We start from the raw sequence: 22,528 nt of genomic DNA, 5'->3' as shown, positions 1-22,528 counted from the left end.
CCTATTCATGATGAACAACGATGATCATGCCTTAACATGATCTGTGGCTTAGAACTACATATATTTTGGGGTAATTTCCTAACGCAAAACAAAAAATTAACAATAGGACATGACGAGCTATTATGGTAATACAAGCACACTATTCAGAGGACAGAAACCAATCATTCAGTAACACTGACAAAAGCACAAGGCCAAAGAGATGAGTTACATAAAAAAGAAATCTCTATTTCCCCATAATGCATTCGTACACAAAACCACAGGATGCTCTGTTCATGTTCAAGCAGTGGAACGGCACATCGAATGTAGTGGAACTGAAAAGAATCAAGCACTGGAAAAACAGGCAATTTCAGAGTCCCTTTTGTGGGATGCAGTCCAATTCGTTATGTGTAATATATCATAAAAACATGATATACTGAGAATAAAACTAAATAAACAGCTTTAAGATTCCTGCAATTGGTTAAAAAAAGGCAAACACAAAAAACTGCACCACACTACACAAAACAGACTCACAAAAAGGTTAATAGTGTGCATTCATACTGGATCAAACAGGAAGTCCTGCTTTAAAACTTTATTCAATAACATTTATATCATCAGGTTAATGTTTGACAAAGGCCCTTGACTGAAATCCTTAATGAAAGCAATACTGAATCCAATACCAGAGATGCCAATAAAATATTTATGGACAGTAAATCGGATCAATGCTTATCTGTTAATCCAATTTTACCCATGCAAAACTATTGGCAATTATGGAAGTAACTTAATTTGGCTCTAGACTACAACCACACGACAGAAGATAAAGGGCTGGTCAGAAGTGCGCCAAACTCTCTGATGATTTTAGCAATAAATATTTGAGAGGTTAAAAGCTGCAGGAGTCTGCAGATAGAGGAGAGGGGAGGGCAACAGCTGGGCAAGAGAGAGAGAGAGGGAGACAGAGGTGGAAGGTTGCCAAGTAAATCAGAGTCTCGTCTTCCGGAAGCTTTAGTAGCTTAAGAGAGACAGACTACAGCAGCCGCTCTCTGCATGCAATCATTCCCTAACTGTACTTTGGTATCCCGTCACCCCCTGCGTCAACACCATCATGGCGACCTCCTGCTGCCGGCTTGGCTCTGTGAACGTCACATGGAGTTCGGCGATGGGTGAGCATAACGCACGTGCCAGCTATTACACAGGTGCAACATAGCTGAAGATCTGGCAGTGCTGTGTTGTTAGAAAAGAAACTGATGGAGTGATGGAGAAAGGCGAGGAGACAGAGAAACGGAGATCATGGGAGCTTGAATAATGTGAACTGACAGGACACAAAAAGCATGGAAAACGAGAAGGAAAACCCATGAAAACAGGTGAAGAGATTGGCAGCCTGTGGATACGCAGTTACTAAACTAGAATCTGCGGACATTTTTTGCTATTTCTGCGCAAAAGTTTGAAAAAAAAAACCCTGCAGATTTATTATGATTTTGGGAGTATCACAACGAAAACGTAATATATGAAATGAAAAATAAAACTTTTATTTAATTTTTACAATGCAAATCCAATTAGATCCACTAATTTGGTAAACAAAGCAAGCCTCTCATACAATACATGTACTAAAAGACAGAAAATATTACTTTACAAACTGTAAATAAATCATCTAAACATATAAACATTTTCACATTAGTTAGGGCTGCACAATATATTGTTTCAGCATCGATATCGCAATAAGCATATCCGCAATAGTTACATCACAGGATATGCATTGTTAAGTTGGGTTTATAGTTGATCAACATTTGGTAAAAATCTGTGAATTTCTGCGAGCGCAGATTCCATGCGGGCCCACTCATTACTAAAGTAACATTATGCTTGTATTAATCCATATGGCTTATTAGTGACTAATGGTAATAGCAACAGTACTTTTCATCCTAAAATGGCATAATGAAAAATAAACGATGGCAGAATTAAAATTTTTGTGTCAGCTATTCCTTTAATGACAGCTCAAATTCAATGCACAGTTAAATCAACGTTCAAAAGTTTTAGATTTTAACTAGATTTCTGAAAAAAGATTCTATGTTTAACAAATGCCTTTATTTGATAAAATATGAGGTAAAAACACCCATTAAGGACAAATATAATTGCAATTTTAAATAACGCTTTTCTATTTCTATTTTAAGATGTGATCTATTCCTGTGCAAAACTGAAAATTTATAGCAGCCACCATGACAGTTTTCTTCAATGTCTTACGATGATTCAAAGAATACTTTCATTATGTTGAAAAAATTAAGTTGAAAACATCTCTACTTGATATTTTTATGCAAACTATAGTTTAATCTTTAACAATGGCTGTGCAAAATTCATCAAACAATTCATTATCCATGCTGATAATCTCTAAAAGGCTAAATATTAAGCCTTTTATAGCTTTCACATAATTCTATCCTCATAAATGTGCTACTAAAAATGTCAACTAAGATCAAAATCACACATTTGACAGTAACATTAAGTCATTTCAACATCTTTCTTCTCTAATTGTCATGACCATTTTTGGATTTTTGGGGAAATAACTATTTGGGGAAAGAATCTTCAGTTGTAATTTTCAAGGTAGCAGGTGAACTTCAGTATATGTTTGACCACTAGTGTATTAAACAAATAAATTGTCAACATTTTCCTGAGTTTATCATGATGACATAACATGCAGGGTCTGCATATACCACCTACCAAATATAGGATGACTTCACCAACTCAACATTCCAGCACACGCTGACTAAACAAACATTGCACGCGGTTATGCAGCCGACTAAACTTTGAGCCTTGCTCAAATGACAACAGCAGCATTCTCCACTACAGCGGTTCAAAACAAGACACAACGCTGATAAATGTTTAACTAACATGGACACATTGTGAACATATGCCATTGCTTGTTAAGTGGCTTTCTATCACATCACCACATTTCCTAATAGCTTCCCCTTCCTGTTCACTGCAGAGACAACCGTAATCAAGCCAATTGTAGAACAAATTCTGCAAAAATGCTAATATTGTGGAAGAGAATTAAAGTTTCACTTGTGGCACAAAAGTTACTTGCAACCCCCTTTTTCACATTGACATTTCAGAATAGAAGAATGTAGGGTGGGACTGGATTTCTCTTCTGTTGGGAAATGATTAGATCGCATCTATAGTCTTTCTTTGGAATATTGTGCATGAATAGTTTACACTTAGACCAAGACTGTATTTCCCAAAAGTATCATAATCCTAAGAGACTCAAAGACAAATCATTGTCTCCAACGGTTTCGGTCATCAACTTAATAATATGTGTATGTGGTCAGTTTCAATAGATCTAGGCTAATTTTCTACCACAGAATTTTCTTAATGAAACTTAAAACTTATTTTTGTATTAGCATTAATTGCAATATTTCACCTGCTTTATTGTTGGTTCACTTTCTAATGATTTGCAAATTATTCTTATTTATTGAACTATAAAAATGATCTTCATTCTTATTATAGGTGAACAAATAATAACCATTTACAAATCATTTGAAAGTGAACCAACAATAAAGCCGGTGATATCTGCTAAACACCAAAAAGCTTGTGCCCGCTACTGCCATGTGATTTTGATTTGGGACTTTGGTTAACAGTTTAAAAAAAAAAGATATTCAATGTTTTGGAATCTATGGAAGAAAAACGCTTAACAATAAAGGGAGGTGCTGTACACAACAGTTGCTTTTTCTTTGAAAGTCACATCTACCCCCACTATTATTTAACTCAAGGGTGGTACAAAGGACACAGAACTTACACCAGCAACATAAAAAAAGACACTCTCATGCCCTTCTTATCTTCCCCTTCATTTTCCTCTCCCCAGTCAGCCCTATTTCCTCTGTAAGCTGCTTAAAGACAGAATATTCTGCTGTCGCAACTTGAGTGGTTTGCTGCAGACATACATTCATATACATGAAGAGTAGTCCAACTGGCAGATATAAACCATAATTGTCTAAGACCAGAGTGGTGTGCTATTTAAATAACCTAAGAAAGAGTGAATTGATAAAGCATAAATGCAGAATAGTCATTCAAATTTAAGCAGAATAGAAAGCAACTCAAAGAAGTTGATAGCACTTTATAGGGCTGCTCCATTATGGGATAAATCATAATCTCTTATTAACCAATTATCTTGGAAATAACTGTAATCACAATTATTTAAATCGAATGTCATAGAGCCATATGACCAAATTTTGAGATATATATAGTTTTTACTGTAAATAAGATTTGTAGTACAACCGATACATTTTAAAGATAATTAAATTTCACAATATGAAGCAGAATAGGACAAATTAGCAAAAAGGTCTCACAATTCTGAAAAGAAAAGAAATACTCTGCTTTAGGCATCTTCACATTAAGAATTAAACTAGATTTGTTTCTTATTAAAACTACAAACTTCCTTCAGTCGAGAGCAGTGAGTAATTCTGTCCTTGTCTGTTTTTGTTTGAGAAGTAATTGATTCCTAAACAGTCGCTACCAGGAATATAGTGTACAGTCATTTTAAGAACTGTGCAGTTCTGTTTATGTTCTCACTTTCATATGGCGTTTAATTTTTTTTTCTCCTTGTGTTCAGCTATTTCTTCATAGCAAACAAGGGTTAATGTGAATAATCGCTAAACGCTGTTGACACATTTTTGCATGTATTTGACCATTAAAGTCCTCACCTTAATATGACAACATGGTGTGCATGTTCTGCTCATCTATGAGGCTAAGCTCGCACACACACAACAAAAAACATGTTTTTAAAAACATGAATTAATCGAATACACATCAATAGGGCTTATAATTATTGTCTATATTGAATAAAAACAATATACATTTCGATATAAATTCCACTTTTAAAAGAGTATCCCAACCAAGGCTGAAGGCAGATACTGCTGGTGGGAAAGTGAAACGAGCATGCTAACAATACTGTGTGACGCAGCATGACCTATTTTCGGACGATAATTTTTGGCCACCAAATATTTGGTGAATCTCCAATCTCAAGACAATTATATATTCCTGTTGTTGCATATTTCTGCTGTGTGATTGGCTCTTAGGATCAATACAGAGTTAAATGTCCAGAGCTTATCATCGTTATCAACATAAATTTGATTGCGATTCGATATAATATTGTTTATCTGCCCATACGCAATGATAAATGAAGTGTGTCCCATGCTTTAAAAACATATTACAGTGCATACTTTTACTAATTTTCATGTGAAACTGCAGTGGAACAAATGCGTAGTGTTGGAAAGGGGGTGGGATATGAAGCAATAATCGTTTTATCTCGATTTTCATAAATAGCGAATTTCGATTAATAGCACAGCCCTTGCACTTTACAAACCAGGATACATTAGTTAACAAGTAGTACAATAGAAAATACTTCTAAAGCATTTAGCAACCATAAAGCAATTCTAAATCCTGAAGAAATAAAGTCTGGAACAAGTAAGGAGTGAGCAAATGATGACAGAATACTCATTTTTGGGTTAACTATACCTTTAAGAAAAATAAGCAGGCAAAATTATCCAACACTAAGGCTGGGAAATTAATCGAAAAGTAATTGAACTCGACATTCAAAACGATCAATGTAATTTTATATATCCATGTACTTTTTCCAGGTTGATTTTTTTATTACTTTCACAACCGGTTTTAATTCTCGTGACCACGCTTCGCTACATTGCGCTACGTTATTCCGCCAACATGTCAAGAATAGACAACTTAAACACTGAGACAACTGAGCAACAAGAGCAGCTTGTACCAAAGAAAAATAAATATTTACTTTACAAAAGTTGTCAGCAATAAATAAATAATCGTTCATTAAATCGCAATCAATTTCAAATGTTCAATTAAACGAGATTTTGATTTTAGGTCAAATCTCTACACTACAATACTCAACACTAATAATTACATTTATTCTCAACCAATCAAATACCACTTTAAATTGAAATGCAATCATTTAATTTCAAATCTAAGCCAATTATTAATTTCTGCATTCATTTGCCCACCCCTGATGGTTCCCTACTCTAAAACAGTTTTCTTTGCACCTCAGTAAATAATTGACTCACTAATTTTACAGACTGGGCAGAGGCAAAGCACTTGGGTTAAGATGAATAGATGCCTGATTAATATGCAACATCTAGTGGCTGAGAGCTACGTGTACTTGCCAAAACAAATTCATCTCCATCCTTCATGGAAAGACAGTGTGTTGACAGCATTTCGTCCTTTACTGGCTAAACAAGTCCTCTGGAGTGAAAAAGTCTAGACTGCATACACATTTACATGCACTGTCGTGTAAACATGTCAGCACAAGCCTATATTAATCAGATTTAAGCTCTACTACACCATTAGAATAGACGCAACCACAAAAGCTTTTAATTCGGGTTAACCTAAGACTTAAAAGGGTTATCAGAAACGTGCAGGAATAACCACAAGCAACACTCTTAAAACAGGCTGGGTTATTTCAACCCAATTGTGAGTGTAATAGGAACCAACTCAACTGTTCGATTATTTTTTTTAATTAAACTAAAAGGACCAAATTTAACCGAATGTTTAGCTTAGTGCATATTTTATCCAGTTTGGGTTTAAATAAGTACACAGCATTTCTTATAGCGAAGTGAACAGTGTACAAAGTGGAAAACAAACAAAACAAAAGATTGAAAATGCAACTTATGGATGAGTCAGAAAATCAATTCGGCTTTTACTACAACCTACATAATGAAGCCGGAGCTGACAAGCGCCGTGAAGCTTATAAAGCATGGAGTCAGCATTATACTTCAAAAGGCCAAATTGTCTTCCGATATGAACACATCTAACATAAAGAGCCTACCTCACCCAAACCCTGCCCGAATACTTTCCACACTACTCCCAACATCAATTGCTGTCTGTCAAGGCTGGTGCTCGTGAATAAAATGTGGCGTGAGCTAAATCACTAGGCAGTTTCAATTTGAGGACTTGGTGACATCCAGCAAAACAGCACTTTCCTGAAATAACCCTCCTGGCATTACCAAGAAATGTATTAGTGCTGGGTGAGGCACATCAAAATCATCAATATAATGACTTTAGTTACAATGTAATATTGTTTCTTATTTGGTCATTAGATTGCCAGAACACTAGCAAACCGTTCCTTTTCGCAAGACATGCAAGAATGACACATTTTAATAGCATCTCTGATTTAAAGCTAGCGATTATAGCAGTAAAATCGTTTTTTAATGCTATCTTTAACATTTAATCAATTCAAAATCAGTTCAAATGTAAATTTGCATTATTACTTTTGTGTGAATTATATTATTATTATTGATATTATTAATATTAGTGAATTATAAAAATATTAATTAATAAAAATAATATTTTTAATTATCTGCTTGTGGATAAGATGTTTGTGGGCATCAGCATCTGCTTTTGGTTGTGTTTTTGTATGCGTAACAATGTGCTGAAGGTAATGCTTCAAAACATTGGCATATCAACACTGTTTTTAAATTAATTAAATGGTGGCTTATCATAAATATTAAGGCTGCACAATATTTGACCAAAAAAAAAAAACACCATATAAAAATAACAACATATACAGTAGTCTTAGGCATGAGCCGGTATAAGATTTTGACGGTATGATAACCTTGGATAAAAATATCACTGTTTCACAGTATCACGGTATTGTGATCACTGCTCTAAAATATTTTCTTTTTTAAATGTCTGGATAAAAAATAATAATAACAATTCCCCTTTGAAACACACTATATTTTATTTTCAAAATATTTATAATATTTTGGAGCAGTAAACATATTAGGCTAAATAGTTAAAACAAATTATTGACTTCTGCTGTCTTCATTTGTTTCAAAAACACACATTTCTTCACAATCTAAAACGGCATCTTTGGATATCTTTTCTGCTGATACTGTTGTTCTAAAAAACAAACAAAAAAAATGTAAATAAAAAATCTTACTCATACCTCAGGAATGGTTAAGCAGAACATTTTAGTGTTTTTAAAACCTTGACTTTTCCAAACTGCAGTATACCTTGAAAACGGTTATCGTCCCATGCCTATTCGACATTCATCAACACCCGTTGTCTTAGGACAGTTTTGAAAAATGTTTTTGGTCCACTTCAAATGTTGACCAATGTCTTTATTGCAGAATTAATTAAACACATTTGTCCAAATGACTTAAATTTACTTTAAATCTTACTTTAAAAGTTCAATATCATCCCAACTTAACCTTGCAGATCCTGCCATGTGACTATTGCACATTTGCACAATATTTCAATATCTTGAAATGATACAAAAAATTATTTTTGTTGTTTGAGGGTGGTGCGGGGGTGCACTGGGCAGCGATGTCACCTATAACAGCAAGAAGGTCGCTGGTTCGAGCCTCAGCTGGGTCAGTTGGCGTTTCTGTGTGGAGTTTGCAAGTTCTCCCTGTGTAATAAAGGGACTAAGCCGAAAATAAAACAAATAAATGAATGAATGTTTGTTTGTTGTTTGTTCAAACCACAACAAACTACTAGGGATGTAACGGTATTGTAAATACCGTCATACCGCAATATTAATTTTTTTCGATATTACCGAAGTCGCATGACTCGGTAAAACTATAGGTCTTCTGAGAAAATTTGCTTAGGCGAATGAAGCGAACGGGAGGTAGCGAAAACTACAATTCCCATCAGCCCATGCTTGACCATCATCCCTTGCGGTCTGTTGTCGCTACAGATCCAGTAATGCGGAAATGGAGTGTGCTGCTAGAAGCGGGGATGAAAAGAGCTGGAAAACTCTAAGGCCCCGTTTACACTAATGCGTTTTAGTTTGAAAACGCATAAGTTTTGCTACGGTTACGCCAACCGTCCACACTACGCCGGAGTTCTCGAGCGCCGAAAACGGAGCGTTTCGAAATGTGTGGATAATGTCTCAGTGTGGATAATGGAAAACGGAGACATCTGTAAACGGAGGCGGGGCTGCAGACGTTCGCTTCTCTGAGTTCGCTCTCTCTGGGGCTTTTCCTGAATATTAAGTAGCCTAACACGCACAGTTCAGTCCTGCATCCTCTCCTTGTAAGTTCAGACTTCGCAAGTTTGATCAAGGCTGCAGTCTCTTCTTCTCAGTTTGATATGGAAAAGCAGACTATACCGAGGACACACGTAAATCTTCAAAGGGAACAGTGTACTTTATAACTTCATTCACATCATCCTGGCTTCATTGTTTCACTTTATCAACAATAAAATGTAAACATGATTTAAGGAACTGCCTATTTTCATTTTAATATTAGCAACTTAGCAGACATGTTGAGGCGTCGTGCTGCATAAGATGAGCGTCATCTTCACTGTGTGGATATTTATAACAAAATGGAGCCGATAACAACTGCCTCCTTTCAATTTCAGTGAAAATACGAAACACAGCCTCTATTTTGCTGAGTATCAGTTTTAAGAATCGATAATGGCCATTTTAAAAGTATAACATACAATAAGTTTATACATTATAGGAAATAAAGGCAAGCGATCAGTCAATATACAGAATGTACGTGGTTACATTAATCATTAACTTATCTTTGCGCTCATCTTTGCGCTCAGCCAAAACACGTTACCTGAGAACAAGTAATAGATTCCAATGACCAAAGTCAGGGAATATGTCGTTAGATAAAGACAACAAGATAAATGAAATATCCCGTTTAATAAATATAGTGAGATTAGATCCAGCGGGAGATGCTTGATGAGAAGTCCGACTAGCAGAGCTCTCATCTGTGTAGATGGGCTGAGTGTGATTTAATGTTGAATGTGATGAGTTTTCAACAATACTAAATTGAAACTTTATTGTTTTTACATGGTTTAATAATTTTTTGTTATTAAAATTGAAGTTCCTGTTTCAAAGCTTACAGATAGATGGCTAATTTGTAAGTCATTGACACTTTTTTGGAGTATTTTCATAAGTTTTGTTTTTTCCTGTAAATGATTCAATAAATACCGTACCGTGACATTCATACCGAGGTATTACCGTACTGTGAAATTCTGATACCGTTACATCCCTACAAACTACAACAAAAAACTTAAATGTTTTATGTTTAATTCACCAAAATTTGTAAAAACTAATAAGTTAACCTTAATCCTTTGTGTTGTCCCAACTCAAATCGATTGTGTGGAAGCCAGCATTTTTTAGTGTATATTGTGCAGCTCTTATAAACAGAGATTTCTTATATGGTTTCTAACATATTTTTAACACTAAAATTCTGTCAACCACAGCTGCCATTTTTTAAACTGTTTTTTGTACAGTGAATATGAAATGGCATTCATTAGTTTAAAAAAATAGCAGTTACGAAGTCTGTTTAGTTGCAATTATGATTCTCTGTTTGGGTAGGGAGCAATTGTTAAACATAACCACTTAATTACACCAAATAGCTGCTAAACAGAAATAACATTCCAGCCATCACACAGTTCTAATGGCTGTTATGAAATATTATCCATTCTTGTTATAACAGATGCTGGCTGAAACATGAGACTTCATGAAAGAATCCTCCGTCCGAAGTGGGTTCAAATGAGGTTGTTTATAAAAATGTGCCATTTGTTTCATTCATTATAACGGCAAAACATTGAGCCTCGAATTCACACAACATGAAAACGTTACAGCATTTAAATAAATACAAAACCCGGAATCGCTTTTCTACATAACATTGACTGCTTGACATAATTGCTACTCTATGTTTACAAGCGGTTGGAGGAAATTACATCAAAGATAAACAGGCTCAGAGGGCTGTCAAAATAATATCTACCAATCAGCAAAACCTACGCGAAACGAAAAACAGACGGACAGCTCTGACTCAGCACAGAAATGCTATAAGGTCAGGGCGAAATATTCGAAATACAAATCTAATGTCTGATCCTTAAGAGGATTTTTGGCATGATTCCCAAGAAACACTTTATCTCCATTCATTGCCGGTGTTGGGGTTTAATATTCTTGGACATGAAACTAGTAATTGAGTACAAGTCATCCATTTTACCATACAGTCCCCTTAAATGTCTACTTTAGACAATGTTCAAAATAAGAAACCTATTGCATTCATCGTGTATATAAATAATGACAACAATATTGATCTGAAAGTCAATACTGGCCTGAGTTCTTGCAACAAAAGGCACAAATCAACATTAATGTCATCAGTTAGCCTGTCATCTACACCTTTAAAGGGATACTTTAACCACAAATGATATTTCAACATGTATTACAAACCAAGGACATTTCCACTATTAATAATTATTAAAACGTTGCTTTTGTGATAGTTATAACTGCACTGAATACTATGGTGGCCGAGAAATGCAAAACACTTTTACGAAGCTCAAGAAAATGTACATTTTTGAAATCATTTTTACCTATCATAAGACACAATTACATAGGAAAAACTATTTTACCAAGAATGAAACAAAGTTACATTTTATAAAAAAAAATTAAAAAGACGCAAAACACTTTTACCAGTCCAGAAACAAATATACAAATCAAAAATTCTTTACGGAAAGGGAATGTACCACACATTGGAAGTGATGGGATGAAGGTTGTTGTTGTCGTTGGTGGGGAGCGCGGCAAACTCATGTTGTGGAGTACATGGCGTAAATAAAGTTTATGGTGACCGAACATGAACTGCGGTTGAGGGTTGTTTTGCACGTTTTGTCGCAAACACATGAGCAGCTTCGATGTTTGGAGTTTCTAAAGGACACTGACCAGATGGAAACACCAGACATACTGCATCGATGTGTTCAATATTTTAATGAAGGCCACTCGTATGCTGTAATTGAGGACATGATGTCAATTCTACATGGTGGAAACTGAAACTTAAAAGTAAACTGAAGAAGCCGGTGTTACGGTTTAACTGGTGTCCGTGTTAATTGGTGCCTCTTTCCAGATGTAAACTATTAGCATTTGCAGATTATCATATTTGTTCTTTTTCACAGCAACAAAACATCCCCATACCAAATAAATATTCTTACTACTTGGTGTCTTTGGCATGGTAAATGTTATTGATTTTTAATATTTATGTGGCAGAACAGCAATAACCAAAATTAATGTAAAGAATTGATTATAATTTACATTTAATCAACAGGATTCAAACCCAAGTCAAAACGTTCAGGACGAGTATTTTTTTTTTAATCAGTCAACATTTGCTGTGAGTTGGTTGTGGATTAATGTTAACTTGTTACCATTTACTCACATTTCATTGTTTCTACATACTCTCATGCTGATATTTTCTCAGAATAACTCAGAGTACATTTTACGTCAATTGCGGTGTGTGGTACATTCGCTTTCTGTGCAGAATCTGTCATTTTAAATTAGTTTCGGGACTGATAAAAGTGTTTTGATATTTTTTTTTTCTAAAATGTACATTTGTTTCATCCTTGGTAATATCATTTTCCCTAATTGTGCCTTATGATAGGTAAAAATGTTTTCCAAAATGTAAATTTCTCTTGAGCTTCGTAAAAGTGTTTCACACTTTTTAATGTTTCGCACTTCCCGGCCGACCGCAGAATACAACAACATGGAAATGTTGTGTTTAAAGGAAAAGTTCAACGGAAACAAAAATAAAATTCTCATCATTTATTCTAACTTAAGTGGTTCTAAACTTTTATGAATTGCTCTCTTTCACAAAAGAAAACAATCTGAAGATTATTGAGGAGAAAGCAGCCATTGACATCCATAATAGTCCAAATTAAATGGCTGTTTTTCATCAACGTTCTTCAGTATATTTTGTTTTGTGTTCAACAGAAAAAAAAGAAACTCAAACTGGTTTGACAAATAAGTAAATAATGGCAGAATTTTACATTTTGGGGATGAACTACCCCTTTAACAATAGAAAGTCAGATCAGGGATGACATGAGGGCAAGTAAGTGATGACCGAATTTTCATTTCTGGGTGAACGAATGCTTTAATTATGATCCAAGAACGTAGACACAAAGTGAAGTCTCTCATTGTGTCCGATCTCTGAATATGTCAACATGAAGGCCTGTAAATGTTCCAGTGACCTCAAAAGCCTGCTCCCTTTCGCTCAAGGGACCGATTCAAGCCCTCAATTCTATGCCAGACAACAGCCTGAAAGAGATTCCAAAAGAAAAGCCCTTGATTTCTAACCTTATCCCATTGAACCAAGGCGCTTCAAGACCCTTTATTATCTCAAGAAATCCATCAAACCTGCAGGAAATTTACTGTTAATCATCTTAATGCTATAAAACGCCCCTTACCTTAAAGTTGCTGGAGTTAACCCATGAGGTGGCAATACCGTCCACCATTTTATCCAGCGCAGTCTGGTCACTCTCCAAGTCCTGACACTTTTCAGCATCTGTGATGTAGTCGATGAGCTCCGGACCCATCTGCAACCTTCGCGCAACATCCTTCTGTAGCACCTGGGTCAGACAGTACTCCATATTGGGCTCCATGGCCTATGATGTCCTGCCACCACCCGTGTGGCAGTGGAAAGTGAAAAAAATAGGCCTTTAGCGTGTGTGATCCAGGCAAAACAAGAAGACACGCTTATTAATATCCTGTGTTGATAAATCCACAGGCTGGCAAGAAACTGAGTGGTAGGGATGTCGACTCAGGAATGCAAACGATGCACCATATGTGACCAGACAACAGCTGACGAGAACTGCGAATTCTCCTTTTTGTCCCAGCCACAAGCACTAGTAGCAGAGGCAGAAGTGATCACGGTTGCGGCAGGAGTCGTGGTAACTAGAGCAGGAGAGAGAGGGTCCGGCGGAGCGTTGCTTCATAATTCAGAAGTCCTCCCTGCTAAGGATGAGAAAAGGGAGCTGTTAGTGGAGTACCACCTCTGGATATCAAATGCCAGTGCGGCAAGAGCTGCATTTTTGTCAGCTCAGATCAACAGCCACTTATGAGAAAAGCAGAAAAAGCCCTTTGATGGTGACATAACTCAAAGTCCGGCTTGCATTCTCTTAACTATTTATTTGCTGACCACACATCAGCTGCACGCCTGTGTGGGATACTAGCAATTCCACTTGTGTTAAAGGAATAGTTCAACCAAAGAAATGTTTGATGCTGCTAATGACTCTTCTGCCATTCAAACCCATTTGCTGTTTAACAAAAAGTACCATAACAGTTGTCTGTACAATTTGAGTACTATATTCCAAGTCATTTAAAGCCATTGACCTTATTTTTTCATGTACGAGTGGGTGCAGCCATTGGAACCTTATTGGCTTAAAGGTTCTGGTCTAATTAACAGCCATAGATTAAAGCTGTAAAAACAGCTTGTTAAAAACAACCTGGTATATTGTAATGATATTATTTTAAATTAATTCTGTTCTTTGTTATTTCTAGCAATTTCTCCTATAAACACTTGAATAAAAAGTTCTAAAACAATTAGCAGAAGAAAAAAAAAAACATAAATGTGTGCATATTAGCAACATTTGATAGAACAAAAAGGTCTACTTTCCAGTCATTTTCAAATTAAGTAGCTTTAAGTTACCAAGCTACCAAAGTTGATTAAGGGTGGAGGGCTGATGGTGCTAAATATACCAAATTGTATCACATTAAAGTTGCCATGGTAACTTCCTAATTTTAATAATATATAAAAACAAAAAGAAATACTTTAATCATATTAATAATTACATATTTTTCTACATTTTACAATGTACTTCGTACAATAAAACCAAAAACAATCTCATTTATAACCAAATGAAGCGAAATATGTGCCACACATGTATACATGTCAACATCTGAAAAAATGTGCTTTAGGGTTACGTGACCCTTTAACCTCTGATTAATTTACAACATTTAATTGAAACATGTAATTTCAGTTTTGCTTTTTTTGTAGCTCAGCAATTAAACAAACAACAAAAGGTTATGTTAAATTAGAAATGATGATCTCTGTTTGAAAGATTTACCCTTACCTTCCCCATCATTTTCGCCATCTGATTGGTTGGCCGGCCAAATCAAAGGTTACCACGTAGGCCTGGGCGATTAATCGAAAAGTAATCGAAATTGACATTCATAACCTATAATTGATCACATTTTTTTAGGTCAACTTTTCAATTACTTTCTCTACTGTGTGTGGTCATATGACCTTGCTCTGTTAAGGCTGATTTAAACATCTGCATCGAATACAAGGGTGTGGTCTGGCACAGCCTTTGCGTGGTCGCATACCAGCACACCTTTCAAAAATGTAACTACACATCACACGTTTGCACTATATTGAAGATGATTGGAAGCTGCATCAGAGATGCTTTGAGGCGGCATATTTTCTATTACATTAAAATTATTATTTACATTAAAACATTTGTTTATAGAAGATTCAAGAAATGTCCTGTTTACAATATTATTTACAGGATATACAAGTGTTCTTTTATTTAGAAGAGATACTGCTAATTTTCTACTTTTAATATGAAAAACACTGAACATAATTAATTTGGTTTCCAAAAGTGCAAGATATTTATTTGTGACTGCTGGTTTTATGGAAATATGTGTTTTAATTTTAGTTGTTCAACGATGATGTTCAATAAATAATCAGATAGTAGATAGTGAGCGTTTCCTTCAATTACTTTAAAATCAAGTAATGCACCCTTCCTTTAGAAATCTCTCACTTGTAATACGTGAGCATATTTACTGTACAAAACTCAAAAAAAAAGTTGCAAAAAAATTCAATAAATAAATAAAATAATTGTTCTTTAATTGCAATTGAGTTAAAATGCTTAAATAATGGGAATTTTAGACCAAATCACTTACCATGGGCCAACTTTGGCCTATGAGCAAGTGTTTGGGAATCTCTGAGTTACACAGTGTGAAAAAATGTGTAATAAAATACATGCAAGAAACATTTTTGCCCTGACTTGAAACCTCCAATCAATTAATTAATATCGTAATGACTGGACTTTGCATGAAAATGCACAAATAAAGATCAAAATATTAAAAGAGAATTTAAAATATTATTTAAATATCTTTTATTTAAAAAATTTACTACCGGTTAGGTATTATTTAACATTAAGCTCTGGCTGTTACACCTCATATTACACAGCAATCATCACTTCGATACTTGCCTCATCACTGCTTTGAGGAAAAACAAAAATCTTTTAAGGCACCATGGAAATAATCTGGCTGCAATCACAGTTGGACCCAGCAAAGTGTATTACTCTGATAAGCAGATTACCTGATGCTCGCCAGACTCCAATTTCTTCTGAAAGACATCATGAAATGAACAAGAGATGTAGTATGTCCATTGATCAGGGCAGAACTTTGAAAATGATGAAATGTACTTGATCATTGTTTGTATAATGGAGTCCAAAATAGATTAACAAAAACAAAACAACAAAAATAAGGAAAGAATTTGTCATTTATTGAGTTTTTATGCTCAATAAAAATGTATAAGAGTAAACGCAAAAAGAGATATTTAGGATGCGCTTTACTACTTTGGCAAACAACATTAAGTTTCAATTAAACTTGTGTATCGCAGTGCTGCTGAGATTAAAACAAACATAAACAAATAAAATGTTTAAATCTTCAAAATTCATTCAAATTGTAATGCTGATAGTATTAATTAACATAATAAAATATAGAAAAATAAAACAGAGCAATGACTTGCTAGTGGTGTATGGCATTTGCTTATGTGTTTTGGATCGTCACTGTCGCAAGTGGTTTTGGTTTTGCTTAATTTACATTACAAGTCTGTGCCTGTACTTCGTGTATCCAAGCTAAACAATGATGGGAGGAGACCTTGCTACATCTCTCAATTCTCTATAGATCCAAATCAGCAAGCTGGAGTTCATCATTTAAGAACATTAATGTCAAACACACATACATGTTACATTATATTTCAATGTAGTGAAGCATGGTTTACCTGTGCATTAGTCAAATCACACATCATATGCTTCTGATTACAGCTTAATTCATCTCTTAAGTGACTTTTGGTGTTCGACAGGTAAATTAAAAAACCCTGCAACACACAAGCTAAAATGCCAGCAAAGTCATACAAGAGCATATGTTTTTCACCAATGATTGTTTAAAAAAAGGGATTAAATTAAAATCAAATTCATCGTCTATTTCCATAAAATCGATGCATCAAAACAAGCTCAAACTGTATGCCATTTAATGAATAAGGCAGATCCTCCCTGATCATCAGTGTAAATACATTCACCCTGATGCTCATATAGTATCTGTCATTCCCCTAAATGAGATGCTTTACTCCCAAGTCCATGTTTTAAAAGACCTCTTTGTCTATTATATAGGTTAACATTTGAAAAATCAACACCGTTTGTATTAAATCTGTATCAGTATTTAATTAACAACTGTTTTCAAATCATGTCTGGATGAATTTGAATCTTTTTCATTGATCATCTAGCCGGTTATGCTAGCTATCACTAGCCGACCGAATAAACTGTCAAAACTCTGAAGATTTACTCCAAATTGGCACACGTAAACGACAAGCTTGATTGAAAAAATTGGTTATATACTCACTCTGCCGAGTCTAGCGGTGGATTTTGAGTGAAATGACACGGGTTGGTTTATTAAAGGTGAACGAGGTTTGCCTCTCCAGTGCTGCTCCTGTAGACACAATGATGGAGCCGGAATGCGCATGCGCCGGACACCTCCGATCTATTACCGATTTAATGTTAAATCCGCGTACAGTTTTGATGTAAACATTAAATCGTGGAATAAATGTTCCATATTATGATATTATGGAAAAAGACAAATGTGAATTTTGTCCTTTTATAGCGTACGCACACAATGCGAGTCATTCTATACGCACCTTTACCTTTAGAATTAGATAGTTTTGCTCTTATGTTTTAACTGTTTGTAAACACAGTGGTCAACAGATTTATTGTTTACATTCGCATTTCAGAAATCCTCGGATTTCCTTCAGTCTCGCTGCCACATGGTCATTTTTCCTTGTGCAGCTAAAACAATGAACCGTTTTGGCAAGCCATTTCAACAATTAGTCAAACTACCGCACCACTCTTCTTATTGGCAATAAAAATAAACAGTTACACACAATAGTATTTTAAACATTGTAGCCAAAAATAAACATTTAAAACTGAATTATTAAAAAATATACACATATATATATATATATATATATATATATATATATATATATATATATATATATATATATATATATATGATTACTGTATTATACAAGCAAAAAGGTCAAAGAATAGTTCCCAACAGAAAACAAGGGGAAAGAAAATCGTAATTACTAGCAAATAATTTCTAATAATAATAATAATAATTTCTTACATTTATATTCGCTTTTTCTAGACAAAGCACTTCCACCACCTGTGTGCAGAATAAACCTGGATGATGCGCCAGACCACACACCAGCTGATTGGTGGAGAGGAGACAGATTGATATAGGATGGTTAGGAGGCCATGATAGACAGAGGGCAGTAGGCAAACCGTAAATAAAACCTAAAAGAAAAGCTATGGGGGTTTTAATATGATTGAAACTAAGTATCAGTTCACAAACAAAAAAAGTCAAATTCACTGATGAATCTCATTTCAGTTCAAACAACTAAAAACGAATTTATTAATAATAAATGTTATTTTCATAATGAATTGTCTTTAAAATTGAAACCATTCTGGGTCTGCGTTTGGTCGCTTTATCCTTTACCAAATTCCAGGCTATGGAGCCAAAACAGTAAAGTTGTTCCAGTGAAACAGCTCGAGGCTCGATCAAATCGCTGGACTGGAGATGTCAGCAACAACACACCTTTGTCTTTCCCGCAATTGTAAAATTATAACGTTGAATATTATTAACCCACCTCTTCTGCACATCTTTGTCTTTCGGAAACAGAGGTAACAGTTAAATTTCAAAGATTTATGCTGAAGAACACTGAAGTGGTAGCTAAATACTTCCCTCATGTCTGTGAAACATCTCCTTCAAACATTTAACGTCATAATTATGTAGTTGGCAAAAACGTACGGTACAAGTGGTCTATAACAGCATAAAGCACTAACACAACTATCCTTAACGTTAGACGTTTTAGTGAGCAGTGATCTTGTAGTAGTAGCACAGTGCTGTACGAGGGGCAGAACTAAAAGCCAGCAGCCTTGTATTTCACTGGAAGTAATGACGCTGCGCCATGCATATAGCCATACAAACTTCTACAGTAAGGTGGAAATAATGTGGAAATAATGTAAAACGGCTTGCCATACGACCAAACCACAGTGGAAAAACGAAGCCTAGCTCCATCTAGTGGTTATTCTTAGTCATGCATTTCTTTCCAATGATGTCCATTTTCTCCACAAAACTGCTTTGCTTTCATGCAAACATTACATAGGCACTTTACAGAATTTGGCGTTCAGTAAATTATGCTTTACAATTATTAAAACAGTTTATTTTACGGTTTAAACATGTTTTACAAACATTGCAATGCAACATATGTGGACAGAAATTGTGTCAAATACAATGAAAATAATTATTTTCATATTAACACTATACATCTGCTTTGATTAATACAGTCATTTCAGCAACTCTATGGTCAACCACACTGTACCCTTAAAAGGTCACGGGCACAAACTCTGCATAACACGCCTCAAATCAACAGATTCCTGACAATCAGGATAATGTGTGCGAGTAATATGTGTGGTCCTCTTCTCCAGCCTTAGGGGAGAACTGAGAACTAATCGCATACAAATGGCTCTGAAAAGCGAGTCCAGCGTCCCCTTCTGAATCAGCGAATAAAGTCTTTATTAGTCACTAAATTCTCCTTTTAAGCCGCTTCCTCCTCTTCACCTTCATCCTCTTCAGCAGACTCTTCCTCACTTTCTTCCACATCATCACTGTTTTCTGGGAGTGGTTTGACTTTGATGACTATTTCATCATCAACATCATCATCCTCAACTCTGAGAGACTTTCTCCTCTCCAAAAGTGAAGGTGTGCACACTGGAGTTACATCCTGAATGCAACAATAAAAAAACAGCAGATATCAGCCTTGTGATCAGATCCACTAAAAATGCATCTTAACAACATGTGCAAAATAAAAAAAAATAGAGTACACTACAGTAACTGTTGGCACATGGGTTTCATTGCGTGTCAAAGTGACAGACAATAAGCTTAAAATGTACCATTTTCTGTCGGCACAGTTATCTTACTCCAGTTGATGGTTACAACTGAAATAATTTTCAGTATATGCCAAGATACAGAAGTGGTAAAAAAATTAAGCTGAATTAAAATGATTAGACTAACCTCACTGCACACTGAAACATTTGCTTCTGATGGAGCCTTTTTAGCTGGAATCTGTGCTGCCTGCAAACAAAAAAACATGATCAAATTAATGATAACATCTTAAAAGTCCCAACTAAAACATACTCTGACTGTAGTACTTACAAATCCTGGGAAATCATAGTCAATGCCTTTTGCTGCCAGTCTCTTGCGCAGCTTAGACTCTTTGCTTAAAAGCTTTGTGCCAACTTTCTTCACATCATCTTCTGTGTGTGTTTTGTTATACCGAGTCACTGCAGGATACTTTGGCTTCTTGAAGCCAGCAATAGAGCCGACAAAGAGCTTTTCATGAACCTTCTCAGGTGGAATAACGTGACCTGAAAAGTACAATACACAGCATTACTCATAAAAAAACATCACACACAGACAAAAAAAATAATGATTAATAATCTTGTATGCTCTCATCTCACATTTTATAATGCGTTCTCCCATAAGGTAGTTGTTCATGGTTTCAGCCACAATCTTAGCCACTTCATCACACTCAAACTCCACAAATCCATAGCCTTTGCTCCCACCAGTCTGTGAAAGATGACAGTTCAATCATTTATGAGGTAAAACCTCCAGCAAAGCATTATCACCCAATATGACTATTGTGATATTAATGTAGGCACATGGGTTTCATTGCACAACTACATGAAGTTGGCAATAAGCTAAATGTACCGAATTAATGTTGGCACAATAATCTTACCCATCGCAACAAAATGCCAAAGGTAATTTTCAGATTGTGCCTTTTAAACATGTTGTTATATAGAGAAATTAAAAACGAGAAAAAAAAGAAAGAAAAAAAAAACACAAGATCCTGATAGAATGTTTACAGCTACATAAAGAAAAAAGCACACTTCTCTACTATAAAGTTAATGAGAAATGGTTAGAGTATACAATTCAGATGCAGCCGATGATTATCTGAAAGCAACCCGCTGGGAATCAAATAAGATTTCTCTAAAAATCCTCTTAGAATCAAATTGGGCCTCATTGGATTAAACGTATTTATCCAAGAGGATCTTATGCGTTTCTTTATAGGATTCCTTGTAGAATTCTTATTGGTTTGTTTGGAAATTACAGGGCTTTTGCTGATTTTATTTGTAAAACAAAAGTAAAGAAAGCTTAATTCCCTGTGAAATTGGCCAAATGTTATTTAATTTATTATTAAACGAAATATCTGCCAATAAACCCTACGTAAATGAAAAGTTTAATCTAAATTCTGTCATTTACCTCACACTTCTTCCACCTTTCTTCATATTTAACATCAGGTCATTGCAAACCAATGTAACAAAATGCTTAAAACCTTACTCCTGCAAACTCAATCATAAGACTTTATCAAAAGACATTTTACAGATTGTTGAAAACCCAGCCACCACTGGCATCTATAGTAGATGGAGGAAAAGTTGGTTTTATATTTGCACATTTGTTCATTTAGCAGTCTCTATATTGTTTACCACGCTATGTTGAATATCGAGTCTGAACTAGCATGTTTGATTTCAAAACAACATCAACACTATCTAATTCGCTGTGAACAATGCTGTACTTTGTTAGTCATTTGCTGCTAATATGATTTTCCTATTTAAAATTTGCAAAGAATACTTTTCTAAAATTATATTAAGGAGAATGTCTGAATATTCTAATACAAAACCAACTTTACCTCCATCTATAGCAGGAACAACATACTATGGGATTCCATGCTAAGTTCCCAACATTCTTCAAATTGTTTCCTTTTGTGTTCAACAGAGGAGAAAGTAGTGAAAGAGTAATTGATGCAGAATTTTTTGGTGAACTATCCCTTTAAAAAATGTTTAGATATACTAGTACTGGCAAACACAAAATAAAACAATTTATCTAATAAATAAAGCAAGATTTTAACATTTTAACATGTATTAGATTCAGAAAGTCCGCGTTAGAACGTCTTGACCATTTGTATTGAGCAATTTACTTTATATTTAACGTCATGTCATTATAAACTAAGGTAATAAATCAAATGCACGTCATACCTTTTTACTCCTGGAAACTCTCAATCGTAAGACTTTGCCAAACTGCTCAAAGTAAGATTTCAACTGAGGCTCAAACAGTCCTCGAGGAAGATGACCAACATACAGCACTCCTGGACTAAGTGTTTGACCCTGAAAGAGGACCAAAACAAATTATGAAGCGCATTCAATGCAAAACAAAATATTGAATGTAACATGTGCACCGTAAACCAAATAGTAACATTACATTAGCACCGTCAAGTGTAAACAAGACTCATCTTACCGAACTTAACTCTAGCTACAGCATATTAGTGATTAAAAGAAACATTTTGTTCCAACCACGTTTTAAATGTGAATCTGAAGCACTGTCAGGCTAAACTAAGGCCACATGGCCACGCATCAT

General features: G+C 35.1%; 2 protein-coding genes and 2 non-coding genes across 54 annotated transcripts in view; all 4 read right to left on the bottom strand.

Annotated features, from left to right (window-relative positions):
• The window catches only part of clasp1a (cytoplasmic linker associated protein 1a), a 127,975-nt gene extending 110,458 nt beyond the window's left edge, over positions 1–17,517 (bottom strand). For 34 of the 51 annotated variants that reach the window (XM_087266725.1, XM_087266723.1, XM_087266733.1 and 31 more), the window contains exons 1-2: positions 17,396–17,517; positions 13,174–13,720 (exon numbers count right to left, since the gene is read on the bottom strand). In XM_087266725.1, the coding sequence (XP_087122851.1) occupies positions 13,174–13,368 (195 nt within the window). In that variant the 5' untranslated portion in view covers positions 13,369–13,720; positions 17,396–17,517. Of the gene's footprint in view, positions 1–13,173; positions 13,721–17,395 lie in introns of those variants that run through there. The other 17 variants (XM_087266730.1, XM_087266740.1, XM_087266749.1 and 14 more) reach the window with 2 other exon arrangements.
• A 1,738-nt stretch (positions 17,518–19,255) lies between these two features.
• The window catches only part of nifk (nucleolar protein interacting with the FHA domain of MKI67), a 3,496-nt gene continuing 223 nt past the window's right edge, over positions 19,256–22,528 (bottom strand). Inside the window, exons 2-6 of the mRNA NM_173288.2 lie at positions 22,150–22,278; positions 20,575–20,683; positions 20,270–20,481; positions 20,129–20,188; positions 19,256–19,838 (exon numbers count right to left, since the gene is read on the bottom strand). Coding sequence (NP_775395.2) covers positions 19,653–19,838; positions 20,129–20,188; positions 20,270–20,481; positions 20,575–20,683; positions 22,150–22,278 — 696 coding nt within the window. The 3' untranslated portion in view covers positions 19,256–19,652. The remainder of the gene's footprint in view (positions 19,839–20,128; positions 20,189–20,269; positions 20,482–20,574; positions 20,684–22,149; positions 22,279–22,528) is intronic.
• LOC137496523 (small nucleolar RNA ACA64) lies at positions 19,947–20,073 on the bottom strand. The gene has a single exon (XR_015500161.1). It is a non-coding gene; the product is annotated as a small nucleolar RNA ACA64 (small nucleolar RNA).
• Positions 20,764–20,890, bottom strand: LOC137496522 (small nucleolar RNA ACA64). The gene has a single exon (XR_015500159.1). It is a non-coding gene; the product is annotated as a small nucleolar RNA ACA64 (small nucleolar RNA).

This window comes from Danio rerio, chromosome 9, assembly GCF_052040795.2.
Source record: "Danio rerio strain M-AB ecotype USA chromosome 9, GRCz13ab, whole genome shotgun sequence".
Classification (NCBI taxonomy): domain Eukaryota; kingdom Metazoa; phylum Chordata; class Actinopteri; order Cypriniformes; family Danionidae; genus Danio; species Danio rerio.
The sequence above is the reverse complement of the archived record's forward strand: the minus strand, read 5'-3'. Positions and strand labels throughout refer to the sequence as shown.